Below are 24,325 nucleotides of genomic sequence, written 5' to 3' on the forward strand. Positions count from 1 at the left end.
TGATGAAGCTCAGCTTGTAGGTCAAGTCGCTCAGTCCAATCTGATCAGTCCTGTCAGCCATAGATTTCAGATTATGACCCAAGCACCAAAGCCCTAGACAAATATGAGGGGCATTGCTGTGACTTGCTAAAATCACCGGAGTATACGGTTTTGTTTTGTTTATGGCAAATATAGGGCTTTGCATTCAGGTGGGCCCAGAACCCCAAAGGTTAACACAAAGGTTATATATTTTCCATTATGAAATGAAACCTGTGCATGAGTGAATGGAAAGCAACCGTGTATCATGATTTGCTTATTCAGTAATCACATTAATAGTGAGATGACAGCACCAGTGACATTCTGTCTGACTAAGAGACCAAACCCACAAGTACGTAGCAGTGAAATGAAAGTGTAGGAGGAACACACCAAACTGAAACGCCACCTGAGTTACAGTAAAGGAAACAGGGCCACAGAGAGGGAGACAGAGGGCCAGAGAGAGACAGAGGGCCAGAGAGAGGCAGAGAGAGGGCCAGAGAGAGAGAAACAGAGGGCCAGAGAGAGGGAGACAGAGGGCCAGAGAGAGGGCCACAGAGAGAGACAGAGGGCCAGAGAGAGAGAGGGCCAGAGAGAGGGACAGAGAGCCAGGGAGACAGAGGGCCAGAGAGAGGGACAGAGGGCCAGAGAGAGGTAGACAGAGGGCCAGAGAGAGGGCCAGAGAGAGACAGAGGGCCAGAGAGGGACAGAGAGCCAGAGAGAGGGCCAGAGAGAGAGAGGGCCAGAGAGAGAGAGGGCCAGAGAGAGACAGAGGGCCAGAGAGGGACAGAGAGCCAGAGAGAGAGAGGGCCAGAGAGACAGAGAGAGAGAGGGCCAGAGAGACAGAGGGCCAGAGAGAGAGAGGGCCAGAGAGAGGGACAGAGAGCCAGAGAGAGGGAGACAGAGGGCCAGAGAGAGAGAGGGCCAGAGAGAGGACAGAGAGCCAGAGAGAGGGAGACAGAGGGCCAGAGAGAGAGAGGGCCAGAGAGAGGGACAGAGAGCCAGAGAGAGGGAGACAGAGGGCCAGAGAGAGAGAGGGCCAGAGAGAGGTAGACAGAGAGCCAGAGAGAGGGAGACAGAGGGCCAGAGAGAGAGAGGGCCAGAGAGAGGTAGACAGAGGGCCAGAGAGACAGAGGGCCAGAGAGAGCTCCATCCTCCTTTCTGCCCGCCTGCCTGCCCGCCTGTCTGTCTGGCCTTGATCATGCAACAGCCATCATTTCTGCTCAGTCTTTCTCGAGCTAAAGTGCCTGTGACAGGGAAACAATTCGCCATGGCGACTGAAACGATGCCAGGGCTGGTCCCTAAGGCCTGGGCTCACAGGGAGGGAGAGAGAGAGAGAGAGAGGGAGAGAGAGAGAGGGATAGAGACAGAGAGAGAGAAAGAGAGATTGAGAGACAGAGGCAGAAAGAGAGTCCCGGGGAGAGAGTTCCTAGGCCACTCTAGGGTTCCGCTTAGCTGCCCTAGCCTGATGGTCCCATCTGTCTCCCAATCATATCTGGCTCCACGTGCCCCTGGCCTGGCATAGCTAGCCTAGCGCTCCCCAGCACCATGTCTACTGGCCTGGCATAGCTAGCCTAGCGCTCCCCAGCACCTGGCCTGGCATAGCTACCCTAGCGCTCCCCCGCACCATGTCCACTGGCCTGGCATAGCTAGCCTAGCGCTCCCCAGCACCCTGGCCTGGCATAGCTAGCCTAGCGCTCCCCAGCACCCTGGCCTGGCATAGCTAGCCTTGCGCTCCCCCGCACCATGTCCACTGGCCTGGCATAGCTAGCCTAGCGCTCCCAAGCACCATGTCCACTGGCCTGGCATAGCTAGCCTAGCGCTCCCAAGCACCATGTCCACTGGCCTGGCATAGCTAGCCTTGTGCTCCCCAGCACCTTGTCTACTGGCCTGGCATAGCTAGCCTAGCGCTCCCCAGCACCATGTCCACTGGCCTGGCATAGCTAGCCCAGCGCTCGCCAGCACCATGTCTACTGGCCTGGCATAGCTAGCCTAGCGCTCCCCAGCACCTTGTCCACTGGGACTGCAGGGTAGGAGAGTGACTTGTCATACAAATCTAGACTCAATCTCAAATCCAAATCACTTCGCTGGTAAATTCCATGCAGTAGATGTGTCAGGGACTTAATCATAGGCTTTACGACAGAACAGTCAAGGTCATAATGTCATTTTTCAAGGCATTCTATTGAGTAATGCATAAAGTTCACCCCCAATTCTGAGTTTAACTTCGCCCACCACATGATTTTGAAAAATGCTAAGAAGCTGGCAAGGGGCTGAAGGGAGGGGGGCTGGTACCAAACAGTTGACTCTGCGTCAGCAACAGCCTTGCATCGGCCTGCAAACTTCAGGATGTTCAGGATTTTAAACAGTGGATGGCGTGTTGAGCCATTTTAAACCAACAAAACGATGACGATTTCTATACAAATTAACACCTACATCCATGCGTTTCAACACAGTTCAGTCATATCATTTAGTTTACAACTAAAAAAACACACATTTCAGGGTGCACAGTTTCTAGCTGTTGTTGGTTTTTTTTCAGTCAGTCAGTTGTGACAATATAACGTGTTCTGAGTGAGAAAATATGATTGTACGTAAATTGAACAGTAAAAGGGGCACTAATGACTCATTGGGTTAGGCTTGTACTAGTACAACATAACATCCCCTCCGTGGGCTGCTGTTTTGGAGCAAGTGTGGGTTAGGAAAGCTACATTTAAGTATGAGAAATATCTCTGCTATAAAACCGTTTCTTGGAATATCAAACACAGTATTTGCGGTAATTATGTGCATGTAGCCTACAATATCTTGAGCTCTAAAGATGATCCATGCACCGATATATTCGATCACATGGTGATACTACAACAAGGCAAATAATGTGAAAATCCAGCTTAAACCGAAGCATGTTCTACATCTGATAGAGTATATAGCCTACCTATACACAATACCTACAGACAATATACATACAAATGTACAAAACAAAAAGACGATACGATACGATACGATACAAATCAGAGATATAGTCTATATACACATATTCACACAGGCCTAATAGCCTACCATTAAATAATAAATATATAGGTTACTTTTGTACTTATACATACATTGTGTGCAAGCTGGCATCACCAACCCTTTTATCTTTTAATTGCTATTATCTTATGTTTTTAATTGGCACTAGTATGAGAACTAACCGACTTATTCCTAACATTAAACAAATGAATGCCCCATTCGGGAATCCAAGGGCCAAAGCACTTTCTTCGCTATAGTATAGCTATAAACAGTAGAGCGGGGATACTACTTATGCATAATAATGTAGGCCTATAGTTTTATTAGATCACACAAGCCGAGTCTTGTTACCAAAATGACCGCAATTTTGCCAGGTTAGCATACGAGGTAAAGATAACGGATACAGCATGTTGGCTAGTCGGCAAATAACCATCTAAGAGAATGTAATAAGACCTCTCCTGATGCTGTTAGAGTACGGACTCCAGACACTGTCACTACATTTGTAATCATGGACAGATGTGATGTTTTGACGTGATCACGTTTGGGCTACTGCATGTTTTGGTTGAATAAATAACCGTCAGTGGCAGCCGGATCACCTTTCCATTCTGAGAACACATTCGTGATGCGTGGAGACCCTTAGTCAGATGATAAGGATGCTTGGGTGCTGACGAAAAAAACAACATCGCTGGTGTCCACATCTTTCAACTGGCCGGACATTGGCTAGACACGCCGTTTTGCATAACTGGACGCAGTGTGTGCCCAAAGGCTACAGTAACAGTCAATGTTTTAGGGACTAAAGACAAAGGGATTTTCAAGCAGGCATCCGGCTTGAGTTGAATACGATTCTGAGCAAAAGACGCCCTTACATCTAAAAAATATCACACCTTCTATACTGCTCCACCCCGATGCTTTCTGTTTCTTTGTTTTGCACACGCCACCTCATAAAAATAACCAACAAAATCCGCTAAAGGCAAGTTATCGAGGCTTCGGCACATTTAAACATCAGGTGCACCTGCCCGGGATACGCAGTGATTCCAACATCTGGCGATATCATACCCTATAGAGAATGTTTGTATTGATAGTCTGCGGTGGAGAAAGCAGCAGACGGTCTTACCTTTGCGATTTCAGTCATTATTTCCCATCGCTCTGTGAATTTGGGTTATTCAGTCCTTTCATGTACGGGTTGTTTCTACCCTTTGATAAGACAGCCTTTAGCGTCTGGCTGTCGGTATCTCCCTCATCCTCATGTCATTCTCCGCTGCAGCAGAAGCCCAAGTCACGCCTACCCCTATCTCCTCCACCGTCTGACGTCAAGGAAGGACTGAATCCGCCTTCTTCTACCGCTTGCTGCGCTTACCTGCGGACTCGACTGTCTTAAAGTCTAGGCTACCTGCGCTTTCCATGTCTTCATGGATGACGTAAAACGCAAAATGAACGCGGAAGATGCTGCTGGTCACGTTATATTTAATCTCCATAAATGGAAACCAATGAATTCCAGGCTAATACATGGACCTGACGTATGCTGACAGTTGTAGCCTATACGTCGTTATATAGGTCTATACGTGTCTATTGGCTTTGATTTATAATAGCCTAGCCTACATGTCTTATTTATGCTACGCAAAACTGGCCAAAATGTAACTTCTCTGCTCAGTTAGTTGTGCCTCTGAAACCATAGCCCAAACTGAACCATGTCATACACTTCTTGTAGTGACGGTGCGCCGATGGCCAGTGGATGGCGTCCGTAATCTGTCAGTGGCACTGTTGTCACAGCGCTCAAGCGAGAGTGTTGTTTCATTAGAACAGACTGGATTACCCAAAGTAGGCTGTCAGCTGAGTTAATGGGCGAGGTTAGGGTGATGACAAGTTTGTCTGAAGTCACACTTACTCGGCTAAATGATTTTATAGCTTTCTTTTAAAAAGAGACATGCTTGTTGGCTTGACCTATTTTTCTGTTATCAACAGGTTTATTGGCAGAGTAAGTTGGCTTAGTATAAATGGTATTTCTTTGGAATTTAAAACAATATCTGCGTTCTACATCTTTACTGATTGTGACAGGCTGAATTAACAAAACCCATCAGAATGCTCCAAATAATTTTCTTTGTGTGTCCTAACTTGTGCAAATAGCACACTTTAAATTAGTTTGTTAAATGGGAGCCTCAGACGGGGTGGTCCCTCCAGAGTCTCCTTTGACCAATCCCCTCCAACAAACTTGCCCGACTAGTTTTCTGTGTTTGTTGGCATGGTGAGAGGCTATCGTCGCTGTCAATCTCAGCGGTCCACCTGTTCAGCGCGTCGAGTTTAATGGAATTATTCTTCTCAGAGGATCATCATTTCGTCCTTGTTAGTATAGGCTATAATTAAACATGAAGACTAGTTTCATGCCGCTGATTTTCCTGTGCTGCGTTGGGTATATTCAAACATATGTAAGCAAACCTTCAGCGCAGCCCTGTCCCAGCGGGCAGTTTGCGTTGAAGAATCAGTGCGTCCTCTGTCACCCCACCTGCTCAGAATGTGCGGGCCACGAACTCTTCGAATGCACCTCTTGCGGAGTAGGTAAGCGTTCATTCAGCTCCAACACTACACATTTGCGCTCGTTTGTTCTTAAGTCATATTCTGAATTGTCAATATAATGGTACAGTGTAGCCTAATACAACATGCGTCTTGCTGTTGTAGTGGGAAACACGAATCTACGAACTATACATTGTTTTTCAAAACGTGTGCTTGACTGTAAATGAATAACTCGCAAAATAATGTCGAGACATATGAGGGTTTGTTCTTGCCACAGTTATGAGCTCAGCAACTCAAAAACGTGACAAAGGCTTTTTTGGCGGCTGAGTTATCAGACATCCTTCACTGTTATCTTTTTGAAACTCATGGAGTGCTCTGGAGACGTTCTTCTCTCTCTGCCTATGCTTCTCCAAAACACTGCACAGCTGCAACAAGGGAAGACAAAAGATAGCACTCAGCCCTTTACCAGGCTGCCAAAGAGAGACGTGTACCTCAAAGAAGGATTTCTATAATGGTTACAAACACTGGCTGAAAGGGAGAGCAAGTTTAAATGCAGACAATGACACATACACACAAGGGTGGGGGTAAAGTGTGTGTGTGTGTGTGGGGGGGGGGGGGGGCAGGAGAGAGAGAGAGGCAGAGGCTAACACTGCCACCATCATCAGCTTCATCACCATCATCATCATCTTGAAATAACTCAACTTCATAGATTCAATGGCCATGACCAGCCAACTGAAATCATCTGAACTGAAGTGAATGTGGCTGTAGGGGTTCAAAACTCAACGGTGTCGAGGTGTGATCTCTTTCTGTTTCTCCAGTGTGAGCAGTGAAATCTGAGAATGTCAGGCAGGGCCTTTTGTCACACAGGAGAGCAGACGTCCCTCCCGGGGGGGCCCTTACACAGGAGCCCCAGCCCAGAGGAGTCTGATCTCAAGCTCTCACCTGGTGTCTCTGTCCCGCCCTCGGCCCCCACGCCCAACACCACCCTCATCCTCCTGTGCTCCGAGACTGCCTGGCCACACAATAGAATAGAATAGAATAGAGTAGAATACAACAAGCCCTTTACACAAGCAATATGGCTCTTCACAATAGCAAAGCTCTTCTGTTCTATGCAAACCAAAGATCATGGTTGCCCATGTTTATGTCAGTGTGGTAGTGCAAGAGCACAGGTAAGCAGTGGTAGTAGCTTGAAGATCAATAAAGACTATTGACTCTACAAAACAATGAATACAAGGATGAATATGAAAGGTTAATCTTAAAACTTTTGTGGTTTTATTAAGTTACTGGAGAAATTACATTGATGGATTAAAAATGTTCAAATGTCAAATGCATTGATGCTTGTGCCCGATTACATGGACAAATTGGTAGGAATATATGAATATAGTTTTTTTTAATGATTTGGTAATTTTAGTGTTGTCAGTGTGACTGGTCAGTGGATATCACCTGATTCTGGAATGGATTATGTCATTATCATCTTTACTGCTGTATCTGTACCAGAATAGGTCAGGATCCATCCTGGAGATGCTCAGCAAGTTATGTGCTCTTAACACTAAAACGCAGTGTGGTGAGCTGTGGTAGCTAGTGTCTGCACTAAACACTAAAACGCAGTGTGGTGAGCTGTGGTAGCTAGTGTCTGCACTAAACACTAAAACGCAGTGTGGTGAGCTGTGGTAGCTAGTGTCTGCACTAAACACTAAAACGCAGTGTGGTGAGCTGTGGTAGCTAGTGTCTGCACTAAACACTAAAATGCAGTGTGGTGGTGAGCTGTGGTAGCTAGTCTGCACTAAACACTAAAACACAGTGTGGTGAGCTGTGGTAGCTAGTGTCTGCTTCCTCTTACCTCCCGGAGTAAAGGTCGTCATACATTTGGTTAGAATTAGGGTTAGGCGCAGTGGGTGCAAAGGACTGCAGGTAACCACTAACACACACACACACACACACACACACACACACACACACACACACACACACACACACACACACACACACACACACACACACACACACACACACACACACACACACACACACACAGAGCTCAAGAAGAAGTGGGTGTTTACTGTACTGCCAAGAGACCCAATGCCTCAGCAAGGAGAGAACATGAGGACACACCCCTGAGCCACTGATGACTGGATGCCAGCTGCCTAGTGGTGGGGCCACTATGTTTATGTCCTTAATTAACCTTAGTGTGTGTGTGTGTGTGTGTGATTGTGATTGAGTTTGAATGCATGTATGTGTGTGTGTGCATGTGTGTGTGTGTGTGAGTGAGAGTGAGTGTGTGCGCGCCGGTTTGTGTGACTGCATGCAAGATGAATCAGTCTCTTAATCAATGTTGTGTGTGTGCCAGTCAGTACACCCCCCGTGCGGGTAATCTGACTGACAGTCGCGGAAGTCTCTGATAGGCTTGCAGTTGGCCTCAGGTGCTGCATGTCGGAGCACGCTGCAGGTGGCGAGATGTTAGTCGGCGGCACACCAAACCACCACACTGCCGCCTGGAGCACTCCTCTGCTCCTGCTCCTGCTCCTGCTCGCCCTTGTTTGTCGTCACCAAACCCCGTCAGGCTGTGTCCTCACCCTGACATTAGCTATTTAAGGCCATCCCAGGCTGACGGGCTTCAAACGATGGCAGCGACACAGACAGGGTTTCAGCACTGGAGCTGGCAATGGCGTGTGCTCCTGCAGTTTGACTGCTTGGGCATGATGCTAACGGTGCCAACACCAAACAGCTGAAATCCTAGTGAGAGAAATTATTGAAAAAAATATAAATTTTCTTGCGTGTCGCTGTTAAATGCCTGCTTAATGAAAATACGACTTTGATTGTGCCTCAAATGTTATTTATTTTATTTTTCCTTATTTTTCTTTTTTATGTCTGTGTCTGTAACAACAAATACAAAAATCACAAGGCTAGATAGCATAGACATTGCAGTGTGCGTGTGGGGTGTGTGTGTGTGTGGATGTACCAACAGTGATTTATTTCATGCAGTGAACTTTCATACAGTTGGCAACGTTCACTAATATCCTATTGCCCATGTGACGCTTAGAACCACTTGGCTTGAGAGAGAGGGGGGGGGGGGGGTTGATCTATTAGGAGGGCACAGCCATTGATTCTCTCTCCCAGAAGGGTCTGCATTAGGCATGGGGGGGCGGGCATTTCCTGTAAGGGTGGTCTCCTCAGCCCCAGCTAATGGAGCCTTCATTAGGCACAGGAAGTAGAGTAATCGGAGGAGGCTGGCACATTACGGAGATGCTGTCTGAGAGTATCTCTCTCACCCCCCCTTCTCCTTCCATGTTTTTCCCAGGCCGGTCGCAGGCAAATGGACCCCCCCTTTAGAGCTGGGTCCTGCTCATGGCTTCTTCCTGTTACAGTAATAGAGAGTTTGAACTTGCTGCCGTCTGTGTGCTTGCTGGGGTATAGCTGTACAGTTATGTAAAGCACCTTCAGAAATGTACATTTACTCATTTAGCAGGCGCTGTAGGTAGTGGAACGGCGTAATGGTAAAGGATCCGTATACCTGGAAGTTGTATTAATTAAAGATTGGTTAATACCAGTCACCTGACTGGAACGGAAACCGATCCATTTCCACTGAGATGATGTTAATTAATTATTAGTTAATACCAGGACCTTTACTTGATTGCAGACGGTCGATCGTAAAATCGAAAATCGTTCGTCAGTAAAGAGAGTAAACCAACGCCCTTGGTCTCGTCACAGACAAAATGCATGGTTAGTTGCACTGTATAAATACAGTCACACACACTCTCACACACACACACGTGTATAAATACGCATGTCACACACACTCACACACACACACACACACTGTATAAATACACGTCAGGTGGCTGGTGCACAAGTCAGCGATTTGAATGCAGGTGCACCCAGTACAGAGAGGCCAAGCACACACTGCGGGGAAAAGATCACTTTGTGTGATTTAATGTTACACACATGAAAAACACAAATGCAAGGTCTGCTCACCTCCGTCCGCGGGGCATCTCTACACTGTGCCATATGCACTGTGACATATGGCCCCAGTGTGCAGGAGTCAGCCGAGCGCATTAAAGTGATACGCATTCAAAAACACATTAAAGTGATACGCATTCAAAAACACATCTCTACATTGCGCTCTTTGCCCTAGTACATCACATTGTAACTGAGATGTCGTTGTTCTTCTTACGCTCTCCCGTCTGCAGATGAGGAGGGCCTGGAACGTTTCCTCCACCAGGGGCACTGCAGGCCCCACTGCCCACGCACCACCTACCCGGACCGCGCCCGCTACGCCTGCCTGCCCTGCATGGTCAACTGCGAGCTGTGTGCTGATGCCCGCATCTGTGCCAAGTGCAGGGAGGGCTACAGGCTCTTCAGCGGGCTCTGCCAGGTGGCCCTGTGTAGAGTGGGTGAGTCTATCAGGTGGCCCTATGTAGAGTGGGTGAGTCCATCACATGGTGGCGCTATGTAGAGTGGGTCATTTTATAGTCATTTTATGAACAAATCAAACTGTTGTACACCAGTCTAGGAGCATAGACAAGATAAGAAGGAAAGAAAGCCATCAATTGGGAGTTACGATGCTTTATGCGATTTAAAAAAAGAAAGAGGTAGAAGTTATGATGCTGTACTAGAAAAACAACTAAGCACACGACTGAAAAGTATTTCTCCACCTAATTTCAGGGCAGGTGGAGGATCCTGAGACGGGCGAGTGTGTTGACTGTGAGACGGGCTGTAAATCATGTTCTCCAGGTAAGCCTCTGATGTTGAGGATTGCACAGTCTCCTGTATTGGTGCTGTGTGGTCCGATTGAAGACTGCACAGTCTCTCTTACTGGTGCCGTGTGGTCCGATTGAAGACTGCACAGTCTCTCTTACTGGTGCCGTGTGGTCCGATTGAAGACTGCACAGTCTCTCTTACTGGTGCCGTGTGGTCCGATTGAAGACTGCACAGTCTCCCTTACTGGTGCCGTGTGGTCCCATTTGTGCTGACCTTTTCTTTTGTCCTCACAAACAGATGACCCGGAGCTTTGCAACAGCTGCACCGATGGATACTTCCTGTAAGTATGACTTTTCGCTCTCCTAGCCTCTTTCCTCTTATCTCATCCATCTCTCCTCTCCTCCCCTCTCTTCTAGGGGTTGTACGAGTGCATCATCTCTCCTCTCATCTCTCTTCTCTCCTCTCCTCTCCTCATCTCTCCTCTCCTCTCCTCCCCTCATCTCTCTGACCTCTCTCCTCTCATCTCCCTTCTCCTCTCCTCTCCTCTCATCTCCCTCTCCCTTTCTCTCTCTTCTCTCTTCTCCTTCCTTCATCTCTCCTCTCCTCTCCTCTCTCTCTTCTCCTTCCTTCATCTCTCCTCTCCTCCCCTCATCTCTCTGCCCTCTCTCCTCCCAACTCCCTTTCTCTCTCTCCTCTCTCCTCTCCTTTCATCTCCCTTATCCTTCCGTCATCTCTCCTCTCCTCCCCTCATCTCTCTGCCCTCTCTCTTCTCATCTCCCTTCTCCTCTCCTCTCCTCTCCTCTCCTCTCCCCTCCCCTCCCCTCTCCCTTTCTCTCTATCCTCTCTCCTCTCCTCTCTCCCTTCTCCTCATCTCTCCTTTCCTCTCCTCATATTCTGTTCTTCTGCTGGGATTCCACCCCTGCCACACTCTCATGGGTGCTATCCCATTGAGATCATATTTTTATGAAGGAATAGAAGGCAAACACAACATTGTTTGTGATGGAGATAATTTCGAAACACTGTCAATGACTTCAGAATATAATAATCAAGTGCCTTGTATTATTAATTACCTTATATGAATCATGTACTTATGTAAGCAGGAACATGGCTTTTCTGTGTTTCTGCATGGGTGTAACTTAGAATATTAGGTGCCACTTAGTCTGCATTTGTACAAGAGCATGTTTAGACCAGAGGTGATAAACTTCTTCCGACCTTGTGCAAAACTGCCATCCTTGCAATATAGGGAGCCTCGGACGTCAGAGATCCACCACGTGGTTATCCCTGCTGAAAACTAAACTTCTGTCTATATAAACCTTGTGCGATGTGTTTATCAGGGCTTCACTTTCAACCTTGTGCTGGGAGTGAGCCCGATTGCAATTGTTGTTTGTCCAATAAATATACTTATATGCAACTCCGGAGTCCTGAGGTAACAAGGGTGAATTTTCACCTAACAGTTTGTAACATCATTTTGAAAAAGTAGGGGTTTGATGCTGTGAAAATGGTTGGTGTTTAAAGATGCCTGTAGATGATTAGTGTTTAAAGATGCCTGTAGATAGTTGGTGTTTAAAGATACCTGTAGATGGGTGGTGTTTAAAGATGCCTGTAGATGGGTGGTGTTTAAAGATGCCTGTAGATGATTGGTGTTTAAAGATGCCTGTAGATGATTGGTGTTTAAAGATGCCTGTAGATGATTGGTGTTTAAAGATGCCAGTAGATGGTTGGTGTTTAAAGAACCCGGTGTGTCTGTAGTGCTGATACTGAACCCGGTGTGTCTGTCGTGCTGATACTGACTCCGGTGTGTCTGTAGATCTGATACTGAACCCGGTGTGTCTGTAAGGCTGATACTGACTCGCCCAGTGGATTCTGCAGGCAGAGAGAATGCAGAGGCGCTCAGTGCGTATATCACGTCACCCAAAGGGCACTGAACTCAACACAGACACAAACCAAAGAGGATTTACAACATCATGAAACCGTCAGCTTTCTTCACAGACTTCTCTCTCTCTCTCTCTCTTTCTTTCAACCACAGAAGAAGCTTTATCACCCCAGCGCCAAAACACCAAAACAACAAACAAAACAGCCCACATGCACATGTAAACATAAACAGAGCAGCTCCGGCTGTTATTGAACTCAGCTCCAGTGTAGTGTAGTGGTATGTGTGTGTGTGTGTGTGTGTGTGCGGAGAACAGGCCGTGATTGTGTTCGGGTGCCCCTGCATTCAGGCCCCTGGCATTGTGTGCTTCAGGTTACTTACTGTGCGGTCACGCTCGGATACCTGAGCCCCTGCCCACCTCACCAACACAGAGTCACTCACACACACACACACAAACACACACACACACACACACACACACACACACACACACACACACACACACACACACACACCACGCTCGGATACCTGAGCCCCTGCCCACCACACCAACACAGAGCCACTTCATGCAGGTTGAAGCCTCTCTCTGTTCATCGCCGTCAGAGTTCCCTCCTTGCTCTTTCTCTCTCTCTCTCCCTCTCACTCTCCCTCTCTCTCTCTCCCTCTCTCTCTCTCTCTCTCCCTCTGTTCATCGCCATCAGAGTTCCCTCCTTGCTCTTTCTCTCTCTCTCTCCCCAACTTTTTCTCTCGCTGTCTCTCTTTCACACATACACATACACAGGCACACAATCTCACTCTCACACACACACACACACACAGACACACACAGACACACAGACACACACACACACACACACACACACACACACACACACAGCACACACACACACACACACACACAGCACACACACACACACACACACACACACACACACACACCACACACACACACACACACACACACACAGACACACAGACACACACACACACACACACACATGCACAAACACACAGACACACACACACACACAGCACATACCACAGCATGGACATGAATAAGATGCCCTTCCCACTGTTTGTCTACAGATAAGTAAAGGCTAAGAGGTGGTTGGTCAGATGGAGGGAATCAAAGAGGTAGACAGAGAGATAGGAGAGGGAAAGAGAGAGAGAGAGAGAGGAGAGGAGAGGGAGAGAGAGACAGAGAGAGAGAGGAGAGGGGGTGAGGGATAGAGAGAGGAAAGGGAAAGAGAGAGAGAGACAGAGAGATGGAGAGGGGGAGTACATGCTGCACACCCTCATTGTGCTTGCCCTGTTGCCATGGAAGCAGCTGTTTTCCTTGAGCTGGTCATTCTTTGTGAAGTTTGAGGAGTAACCTTTTTAAATCTTGTGTTAAATGTCTAATCCTTTATATTCTACTTCTTTATATACACACTCTCTCTCTCAAACACACACACACACACACACACAAGTGAAGTTTGAGGAGTAACCTTTTAAAATCTTGTGTTAAATGTCTACTCCTTTGTATTCTACTTCTTTATATTTAAGCACTTTGAGCTGCATTGTTTAGCATGAAAGGTGCTATACAACAAATAAAGTTTTTATTATTATTATTATTATTATTATTATTATACTCTCTCCCCTGAGTCGTAAACGCTTTTCACAACAGTTCGAGAAAAGCACTAATAAGTTTATATTCAACGTGTCAGTTTTCAAGTGTCAGTTTTCGGATACTTTCCCAAGTAAAACCTGCCCTCACTAGCGCCATAGTTTGGAACATTTACTAACGGCGGAACATGACTGATAACTCATTGAAATGCGGACATACACCAAAGTTCTAACAAATGTCCAAACAAGTGTTTGCATAGAGGCATTCCTCAGGGTCGCTAATATGTACTGAGAGTGGGGCAGCTCTTCTAGTTCTCTCTTTTTTCTTTTCTTCTTTTCTTTTCTCCGTTTTATTTGTGGTAGTCATTGAAAGGCCCTGGTGTGTATCAGCTGGTTTTGTGCGCAGTGATGGATGTGGTGTGTGTGTGTGTGTGTGTGTGTGTGTGTGTGTGTGTGAGGGCGCGCGCGCGCGTGTGTGTGTGTGTGTGTGCGCGCGGTGATGGATGTGTTGTGGCTCCTGCAGCTGTTCCTCTTCAAACAGGAAAGCTGGCCTCAGCCTACTGCACCCAGCAACACAGCAGGGGGAGCAGAACAAGCAGCATGGCACACACACACACACACACACACACACACACACACACACACCACCTCTCTCTCTCTCTCTCTCTCTCTCTCGCTCTCTCTCTCTCTCTCTCACACACACACACACACACTACAAACAGACACCACACACACACTCTCTATCACACACACACACACACACACACACATACACACACTCTCACACACACACATGCACATGCACATGCACACACTCTCACACACACATACACATACACAGGCACACACTCTGACACACACATATACATACACATTCACATACACACGACACGCACACATATACACATACACACACACACACACATACTTAACAACACACATACTTAACTACACACATGTTCACACACACACACACACACATACTGAAACAGCCATACTACAATCACCTGTATCACCCCTGTCACCTCCCACCATTGTGCCTGTGAGTTCCTGCTGTATGACCTGCCTGTAATCGAATCTGTGTGTGTGGCTGTATGCTCAGCCCCACACTCCCCCTCCAGCCTGAACAGACGTCTCTCTTATCTGACACACAAAGGCAGTCCCAGAGGGCTGCTGTGGAACAGCCTGAGAGATCCACATGCTTGGCTACGGGCCACAGAACCAGTGTGCCAGTGCACATGCACCCCCACTGTCCCCAGATCAGTCAGAACTATGACAGACAGGCAGAAGGGACACACAGATGAAGTTTCAGCGGACGGAATCCCGTGAGTGTCAGCCCCCTTGAAACCGCTGTTCCGCCCGGAGTGAGCCTTTGATTCTAGAACGCGGAGAACAATGAGGTGTGCAGGTGTGTGGCGAGCAGCACGCAGTGAGGTTCTCTGGGGTGGGCCCCCTCCTCCCGTGGGTGTTCTGTGACGTCTCTGGCTTCCACGCAGCGAGCGGCTGACGGCTGACGTCCACAGACACCCAGTCCAGCAGCAGCAGCAGGGTCATCTGACTAATGTGCCCACTGGCAGATGAAAGCCTCTCACAGCTTTTGATCTGAAAATCACACTCTTCTGTCAGTCCAATTACTCATAAAGGACTCACACTCTTCTGTCAGTCCGATTACTCATAAAGGACTTACTGAAAGCGTCTGCAGCGGGACAAAGACAATGTCAAGCCCATGTTGCTGCGTCAGTTCAAGGTTGATATTGTAACTGCAGCAGTAGGTCTTGATGAAGAGATCTTAGGGAAATAAATGGCTTTTCTTACACGTTTAGTCATCAACCCCTTTCCTTAAAATGAGACGGCAGACAACACAGTCATGTGACTGCAACTCGGATGGCAACATAACTATGACTAAGCACAATCACAAGGATTAATACATAACTATAACTAAGCACAATCACAAGGATTATTTGATTATACATGCAGTAATGTAGCAGCCACTGTCCTTCCATAAAGTAGGTGCACCTACAAATCAAACACAAAAATATAATTTGTGCTCGTAATCCATCATGTTATTCACCACTTGTGACTTGACTCATGACAAAATGCTCCACCAGTCTTCATGATCTCCCTTTTTTAAATTTTAGGAAGAATATACTTGATATTATATAAAGGAACAAACTGTAACTAACTGGTGAAAACTGGTGAAAATCTTTTTCTGAGTGTTTGACTCCTATCAAGGTAACCTAATGTATCTCTGTCTGTGTGTGTGTGTGTGTGTGTGTGTGTGTGTGTGTGTGTGTGTGTGTGTGTGTGTGTGTGTGAGTGTGTGTGTGTGTTTGTGTGTGTGTGTGTGTGTGTGTGTGTGTGCGTGTGCGTGTGCGTGTGCGTGTGTGTGTGTTTTTACAGCTATCGGTACCAGTGCAGGAGGCACTGCCCCCAGAGGACCTATGAGGATGGGGTGAGGGGTGTGTGTCAGAGCTGCCCGTCCCAGTGCACTGACTGCCACAGCAGCACCCTCTGCCTGGCCTGCCAGCCTGGACACTTCCTCAACGGTACCGTGATCTTCCCCGAGCACCGCTGTTCCCCTTCCCTTCCCTGAGCCCCGCTGTTCCCCTTCCCTTCCATGAGCACCGCTGTTCCCCTGAGCACCGCTGTTCCCCTTCCCTTCCATGAGCACCGCTGTTCCCCTTCCCTTCCATGAGCACCGCTGTTCCCCTGAGCACCGCTGTTCCCCTTCCCTTCCCTGAGCCCCGCTGTTCCCCTTCCCTTCCATGAGCACCGATGTTCCCCTGAGCACCGCTGTTCTCCTTCCCTTCCATGAGCACCGCTGTTCCCCTTCCCTTCCATGAGCACCGCTGTTCCCCTGAGCACCGCTGTTCCCCTTCCCTTCCCCGAGCACCGCTGTTCCCCTTCCCTTCCCTGAGCACCGCTGTTCCCCTTCCCTTCCATGAGCACCGCTGTTCCCCTGAGCACCGCTGTTCCCCTTCCCTTCCATGAGCACCGCTGTTCCCCTTCCCTTCCATGAGCACCGCTGTTCCCCTGAGCACCGCTGTTCCCCTTCCCTTCCCTGAGCCCCGCTGTTCCCCTTCCCTGAGCCCCGCTGTTCCCCTTCCCTGAGCACCGCTGTTCCCCTGAGCACCGCTGTTCCCCTTCCCTTCCATGAGCACCGCTGTTCCCCTGAGCACCGCTGTTCCCCTTCCCTTCCCTGAGCCCCGCTGTTCCCCTTCCCTGAGCACCGCTGTTCCCCTTCCCTTCCATGAGCCCCGCTGTTCCCCTTCCCTGAGCCCCGCTGTTCCCCTTCCCTGAGCACCGCTGTTCCCCTTCCCTTCCCTGAGCACCGCTGTTCCCCTTCCCTTCCCTGAGCACCGCTGTTCCCCTTCCCTTCCATGAGCCCCGCTGTTCCCCTGAGCACCGCTGTTCCCCTTCCCTTCCATGAGCACCGCTGTTCCCCTGAGCACCGCTGTTTCCCTTCCCTTCTCTGAGTTCTCTGAGAGGAGCAGCATTCAAGCAATAATCCTCTCTTCCTGCTCGTCCTCTCTTCCTGCTCGTCCTCTCTTCCTGCTCGTCCCCTCTTCCCCCCTTCTTCCTCTTCCTGCTCTTCCCACCTTCTTCCTCTTCCTGCTCTTCCTCTCATTCTGCTATTCCCCTCTTCCCATTCTTCCTCTCTTCCTCCTCTTCCTGCTCTTCCTCTCATTCTGCTATTCCCCTCTTCCCATTCTTCCTCTCTTCCTGCTCTTCCTGCTCTTCCTCTCTTCCAGCTCTTCCCCTCTTCCTGCTCTTCTCTGCTTCTTCCTCTTACTGCTCTTCCTCTCTTCCTGCTCTTCCTCTCTTCCTGCTCTTCCTCTCTTCCTGCTCTTCAATGGTAACCGCTTTCACAAGCACCTCTACTTCCCTTCACTTCTCTTCTCTGGGTTTTTAACTGAAGGAGAGTTTAAAGGTGGGTGCCTAGATTTGGGCAAATTCTGGATATTTACGCTCAACAGACATTGACATGACACCCCTCCCTTCCATGCTCCTGAAGCAGTGTGCTGATTGGCTGGAATTGTGTATTGCTTGGGCCGAGCCTCTTTGTCTGTTTCCCACTTACAGAGCTCAGTTTTGTTGAGTTCACACACCGCGCGCACACACACACACACACACACACACACAGAGCTCAGTTTTCTTGAGTTCACACACCGCACACACACACACACACACACAGAGCTCAGTTTTCTTGAGTTCACACACCGCACACTTGCTTGCTTGCTTGCTTGTAGTTGTCCATCGAGGCCGATGATGACGTCCACTTCTGACTCTCAACGGTGAGTTTTCTGGTGGCTGTATAGTCCTATCCTGGATCCACAGGTCTTGTCGCAGGTGGGACATGCGAATGTAGTAGTGGTGGTACTGGCAACCTTGGTTGTTTTTCTTGTATGCCTTCTTTCTTGCCTTTCCTGTCTCCTGGCTGTCCTGTCCTCCTCCAGTGCTTTGGTCCCGTCTTGGCACATCTGACGCCAGGTGTTACGGTCAGCAGCCAAGCCCTCCAGGTCCCCAGGCCTGATTTTGCACTTCTTTAGCGCTGTTTTGATCTGGTCTTTATAGCGCTTCTTCTGCCCTCCAGCAGAGCGTTGGCCTTGGGCGAGCTGGCCATACAGCACTTTGTGAGGCAGCCGATTGAGGGGCATCCTTATAACGTGCCCCAGCCATCGTAGCTGGTAGTGGGTGATGGTGGCCTCAATGCTCCTACAGCCTGCTCTCCTGAGGATCTCGGTGTGTGGCACTCGGTCACGCCAAGTGATTCCTAGCATTCGCTGGAGACAGCGGATGTGAAAATGCTCCAGGGACTTCACATGGCGGCTGTAAGTGACCCATGCTTCACAACTGTAGAGGAGGGTGGTGATGCAAACTGCTTGATACACAGAGATTTTTGTGTAGTGATATAAGTTCTTGTTTTGGAAGACCCGGCGCCTGAGTCTCCCAAAGGCAGCTGATGCTTGATTGATTCTGTTCTGGACCTCATTGTTGATGTTATTGTCCTCAGAGATGATACTCCCCAGGTATTTGAATGATGGTACTACAGACAGATTCTTACCAGTGATGTTGAAGATGGGTGGCGTGGGTGGGATGTTGGTGCTCCACTGACAGACTACCTCTGTTTTGGTGATGTTGATGGTCAGCCCCATCCTGCTGTAAGCCTTCACAGCTGCATCCAGGACAGCCTGGAGGTCTTGTGGAGTGTGAGCCACAAGAGCGCAGTCATCTGCATACTGCAGCTCAAGGACCCTCACTCTGTGCAGCTTGGTGGTTGCTTGCAGCCTCCTGATGTTAAAGAGGTTGCCATCTAGCCTATAGACCACTGTCACCCCGCTGTTGTCCTCAATTTCCTTATGGAGAAGCTGGGTGACGCATAGGAGGAAGATGTTAAAGAGCACTGGTGCTAGTACACACCCCTGCCTGACCCCTGTGCACACAGGGAAGGAGGCAGACTCTTGTCCTCCTATTGTCACCCTAGCATTCATACCATCATGGAACTGTCGCAGCACCGCACACACACACACACACACACACACACACACACACACACACACACACACACACACACACACACACACACACACAGAGCTCAATTTTCTTTCACACTGCACTCCCAGTTTGAGGAATGTGAGGTGAATTCAGCTGAATTTGACAAAAAGTGCAATGGATTATAATTGAAGACTACACCTTTAAATAATGACCAATCTGCATTACTCTGTTATTGTTGCTGTTGTTGTTGCTCCTTGGCTACACATTCAGGTCATCGCTTGGGCAGCGGCCTTTCATTTGGCTGGCAAATCAGGGCTGAATGCAGATGACCCCAATGCAAAACAGTAGAGTACGAACATAGTGTCATAACAAGAAACGCCATGGATGGGTTAATGGAGATGTTAAAACTATGTCACAGTCGTGTTGACAGACGAAGCCTTTAAAATGACATATATTTAGAAAAGGGTGTGACATCACTACTACCCCTATCCTCTGATCCTCATTTGGAAACAATGAACAGGTTTGGTTTCCACTCTCAGGTCAGTTGGGTTGTTTGCTTAATGGCTGGCCAGTCTGACGGAATGTGAGAGAGAGAGAGAGAGAGAGAGGAAGGGGGATGATGAACTGTGACGACTCCATACATTTGTGAATGTTGACAGAAAGAGAGAGAGAGAGAGAGAGAGAAAGAGGAAGGGAGTGATGAACTGTGACGACTCCATACATTTGTGAATGAACAGAAAAGAGAAAGTTTAGAAGTCTCAGATCACTGTGGAGGTCATGTGATCAGGTGTATTCTGCTGTGCGTCTCTCTGTGTGTGGGGGGTGTGTGTGTGTGTGTGTGGGGGGGGGGGTGTTGGTGTATGTGTGGTGTTTGTGTGTGTGTGTGTGTGTGGTGTGTGTGTGTGTTGGTATGTGTGTTTGTGAGGTGTGTTTGGGGTGTGTGTGTGTTGGTGTGAGGTGTGTGTGGGGTGTGTGTGTGTGTGTGAGGTGTGTGTGTGTGGGGTGTCTGTGTGTTGGTGTGTGTGTGAGGTGTGTGTGTGTGAGGTGTGTGTGTGTGTGTGTGTTGGTGTGTGTGTGGGGTGTGTGTGTTGGTGTGTGTGGGGTGTGTGTGTGTGTTGGTGTGTGTGTTGGTGTGTGTGTGGGGTGTGTGTGTGTTGGTGTGTGTGGGGTGTGTTGCTGTGTCTCAGTGGGTCTGTGGAGAAATGGGAGGAGTGGTTGTGAAATCTTATATGTGTCAGTATACATATCATGTAATGTTGTGTGTATCATGTTATGTATACTTCAAGAACAGTATAATGTAATGTTTTATACCTTATACCATGAACAGTATGTACTTTTTCTCAGCTGTCAAATAGTGAAGCTGATCAGATAAACCCTTAGTACCAACCAGCTGTAGTACAAGAACACCACAGCAGTACATCCGTAGCTACAAGACCATTTTTCATGTGTAACATTATTCATAACATTCGAGGTGAGATGTAGTTGTTGTGTCACAGGATATCCAATTGTTGAACAATTTCTCCCTCTGCTGGCCACACCGGGGTACTGTCCTTGAGTTACTGCTGACTATTAAAGCACTCTCAAAACTACACTGATCTAGCGTGGGGGCGTGTTACACTTATCGGTTAAATTTTCTTTTCACAAAACAAAAAAAGCAGAAACAGAAAAACATTTGAAAAAATTAAAAAAGTTAGTGTAGTATTGACATATTAAAAGTTGGGATATTTAACTGTTTTTGTTTTTGTCTGTTGTAGTCAGCAGAACAGAAAATTCGTGTTGGCCTCCAGTTATTCAATGTGTGTGTGTGTCTGTGTGTGTGTGTGTGTGTGTGTGTGTGTTGGCCTCCAGTTATTCAATATTGTAGGGATATCATCTCCTAAGATCCACCTTGGTGAAGTGTTGTCTGATAGGATAGTGTCTGTGGCTAGGGTAAGGATATCGTATGGTGTCTGATAGGATAGTGTCTGTGGCTAGGGTAAGGATATCGTATGGTGTCTGATAGGATAGTGTCTGTGGCTAGGGTAAGGATATCGTATGGTGACTGATAGGATAGTGTCTGTGGCTAGGGTAAGGATATCGTATGGTGTCTGATAGGATAGTGTCCGTGGCTAGGGTAAGGATATCGTATAGTGATGGTGAAGTGCTGTCTGATAGGATGGTGTCCATGGCTAATGAGAAGTAGACTTGGCATGAATTCGGCTAGCCTGAGTTAGGCCCAATCGTTGCCTGCCTAAAGGTTTGATTGTAGGTGTTTCCGTGGCTTGTGTGTTTGTGTGTGTGTGTGTGTGTGTGTGTGTGTGTGTGTGTGTGCATATAGTTCCCCACGTGTGAGCTGTGTCTCCCTCTATTCCCTCCGAGAACTCGTTCAATCCAGGGCCAGATTTGTGCCAGTTAGGCCCAATCTTGGATGTGTCCTGTGGGACCGCTGGAAGAGTCTCACAAAGTGACTAAAGGAGAACTTATCTAATGCTAATCTCACTCACTCACCCACTCACTTATTCATTCTCTCACTCACCCACTTACTTATTCATTCATTCTTTCACTCACTCACCCACTCACTTATTCATTCTCTCACTCACCCACTCACTTATTCATTCAATCTTTCACTCATTCATTCATTCATTCATTCATTCATTCACTTACTCACTCACTCACTCACTCACTCACTCACTCACTCACCCACTTATTCATTCATTCTCTGAATCTCTCACTCACTCACGTATTAACTAATTAATTCATTCATTCATTCATTCATTCATTCATTTACTCCCTCACTCACTCACTCACTCACGTATTCATTCATTCTCTCGTCCCTCCGCTGTGTTAGGTTTTGACTGTGTCAAAGAGTGTCCTGACGGCACGTTCGGAGACGGCAGCGGGTGGCGCTGCCAGTCGTGTCACAGCTCCTGCCAGACGTGCCACGGCTCACACATGAGGGACTGTGACCTGTGCCCCAGTGGCAACCTGCCCGTCTATGGCCAGTGCCCCGTGCTTACCTGCATGCAGGGCCAGTATTTCGACGGTGAGTGCCTGCCTGCCATGCTTCTGATGGTTTCCCCTCCCCTTCTGCCCCCCCCCAAGCAGATGGGCCCCCCCTTATGTGCCCGGTTCTGCTTTAGGCTTCTTCCTGATTCCTGAACATGGAGTTTTTCCTTGCCCCTGTAGCCAGGGTTTCAGGCCCTGAGCTCTGTAAAGCGCCTTGAGACCATTGTATTGTTCTGGTTCTATATAGATAAAACTGAATGTAATTGAATTTAATTGCACCCTTGTGTGCTCAACTCAATGTGAGCTGTTGCACGCAGAAGCTGTCAACTCAACTGACTAATGGGCAGTGCAGACAAACATAACACTGATACCACAACCTTACACAAAAGGAACAAAAGGCTTCAATTATGTTGAGATCATTATGATATGAGATAAAGCAAGCCTTTTCAGTGTCTGTTGCAGGATTTACATCACATTAGGTTTAAAGCCAGTACATGTCTGCCCTCTTGTGGTATCACTAGGGTATTGTTTTTTAAATTCAATTCTTCAATTCTAACTGTATTCACAAAACCATGTAGAATTCCAATAGTTCCAAGTCTTTTGTGCGTCTATAGAGGTTTAAACAACATGTAGTTTAGTTTGCCCATCGAGAGTACTGATTGGAAAAGAGTGTTCAGTTTTCTTTCTGTCTTTGTCGTTGACATGATGAAATTCCTTTCTTTGAAAGGGATGGATAGTGAATGTCACTACTGCGATGTGACATGCAAGACATGCTTTGGTCCAAAGGCTCTAGACTGCTCCTCGTGTTTGACAGGTACGTCAATAAAATTATGATATACAAAGTAGAATACACATTATTAAAACATATATATATATAATATACACATATGAATTCATTATATGAAATTGTACATAGAAAATATTGCATGTTATGTAATATTAATTCTAAACAATTTCCTTTAATCTCATTTTACTTGGTAAATAAGACGTGTGTGGAGTGAATAGCCATCATGGAAACACAATTAGGTGGCTGGTTGTGTCAACACTTCGTTTAAGGCTTTGCGCTACGTGTTTAATGTTAAGGCTTTGTGCTACGTGTTTAATGTTCAACTGTAGGTGCCGAAGTCTAGGTTGTCAAGAGATAAATGCGGCTGTGTTGCCATGGTTACACTCAATATGCCCAGAGCTTTTTGATTTATATCCTACGTATGTGTATTTACTGATTCAGAGTTGATATAGCACACACTCACTCCATAGGCCGGTGTGCATAATGTTCCTTACATTATAGTAAAGCTATTTTATTTTATTTTATTTTATTTTATTTTACTTTTAATTTAATTTTATTTCATTTCATTTCATTTCATTTCATTTCATTTCATTTTATTTTATTTTATTTTATTTTACTTTTATTTATTTTTAATTTAATTTAATTTAATTTTATTTAATTTAATTTAATTTCATTTCATTTCATTTCATTTCATTTCATTTCATTTCATTTCATTTTATTTTATTTTATTTTATTTTATTTTATTTTATTTTATTTTACTTTACTTTACTTTACTTTACTTTGATTCGACTATTTTATGTATTTGACTATCTCCTGCTTCTTTAGGCTCTATCCTGGACCAGGAGGGAGCGTGCGTGGAGCACTGTATCCCAGGATCCTTTGCTAACCCGCTGACGCAGCTCTGTGAAGAGTGCTCCCCTAACTGTGAGACGTGTGAGGGCGCCAGCGACAGGTGCGGCAGCTGCAAGAGCGGTCCTTACAAACTCTTCCTCCATCAGGGCCGCTGCTGGTCTAACTGTCCCGAGTGAGTATGATCATGATAATATGATAATAAACTTTATTTGGTCTGCCTAGAGTGAGTATGATAATAATAATAAACTTTATTTGTATAGCACCTTTCATACACAGAATACATCTCAAAGTGCTTTACATTTGGAGCAGTGAAAACAAGAACAGATGAAAAATGATACAGAAATAAGTACAAAAAACTGAAATAAATACAAGCAGACAAAAAAGTAGAAGAATAACTGAGAAAGTAAAACAAACTGGGCTTTTCTGAAGTCACATGGATGCCACAGAGTCACGTAGTCGAGCTGCGCCACAAGTGACGTGGCAGGGCTGATAAAGGAGGAATGTTCGAAATGTGA

At 47.1% G+C, this 24,325-nt stretch overlaps 1 protein-coding gene across 1 annotated transcript in view; it reads left to right on the plus strand.

The window, feature by feature from the left end:
- Nucleotides 1-5,228: 5,228 nt before the first annotated feature.
- Nucleotides 5,229-24,325, plus strand: part of LOC122129498 (proprotein convertase subtilisin/kexin type 5-like) — a 34,660-nt gene continuing 15,563 nt past the window's right edge. The window contains exons 1-8 of the mRNA XM_042704421.1: nt 5,229-5,562; nt 9,705-9,908; nt 10,180-10,248; nt 10,513-10,555; nt 16,091-16,236; nt 22,014-22,208; nt 22,899-22,985; nt 23,784-23,982. Coding sequence (XP_042560355.1) covers nt 5,373-5,562; nt 9,705-9,908; nt 10,180-10,248; nt 10,513-10,555; nt 16,091-16,236; nt 22,014-22,208; nt 22,899-22,985; nt 23,784-23,982 — 1,133 coding nt within the window. The 5' untranslated portion in view covers nt 5,229-5,372. The remainder of the gene's footprint in view (nt 5,563-9,704; nt 9,909-10,179; nt 10,249-10,512; nt 10,556-16,090; nt 16,237-22,013; nt 22,209-22,898; nt 22,986-23,783; nt 23,983-24,325) is intronic.

The sequence above is a fragment of the Clupea harengus genome, unplaced genomic scaffold, assembly GCF_900700415.2.
Source record: "Clupea harengus unplaced genomic scaffold, Ch_v2.0.2, whole genome shotgun sequence".
NCBI lineage: Eukaryota > Metazoa > Chordata > Actinopteri > Clupeiformes > Clupeidae > Clupea > Clupea harengus.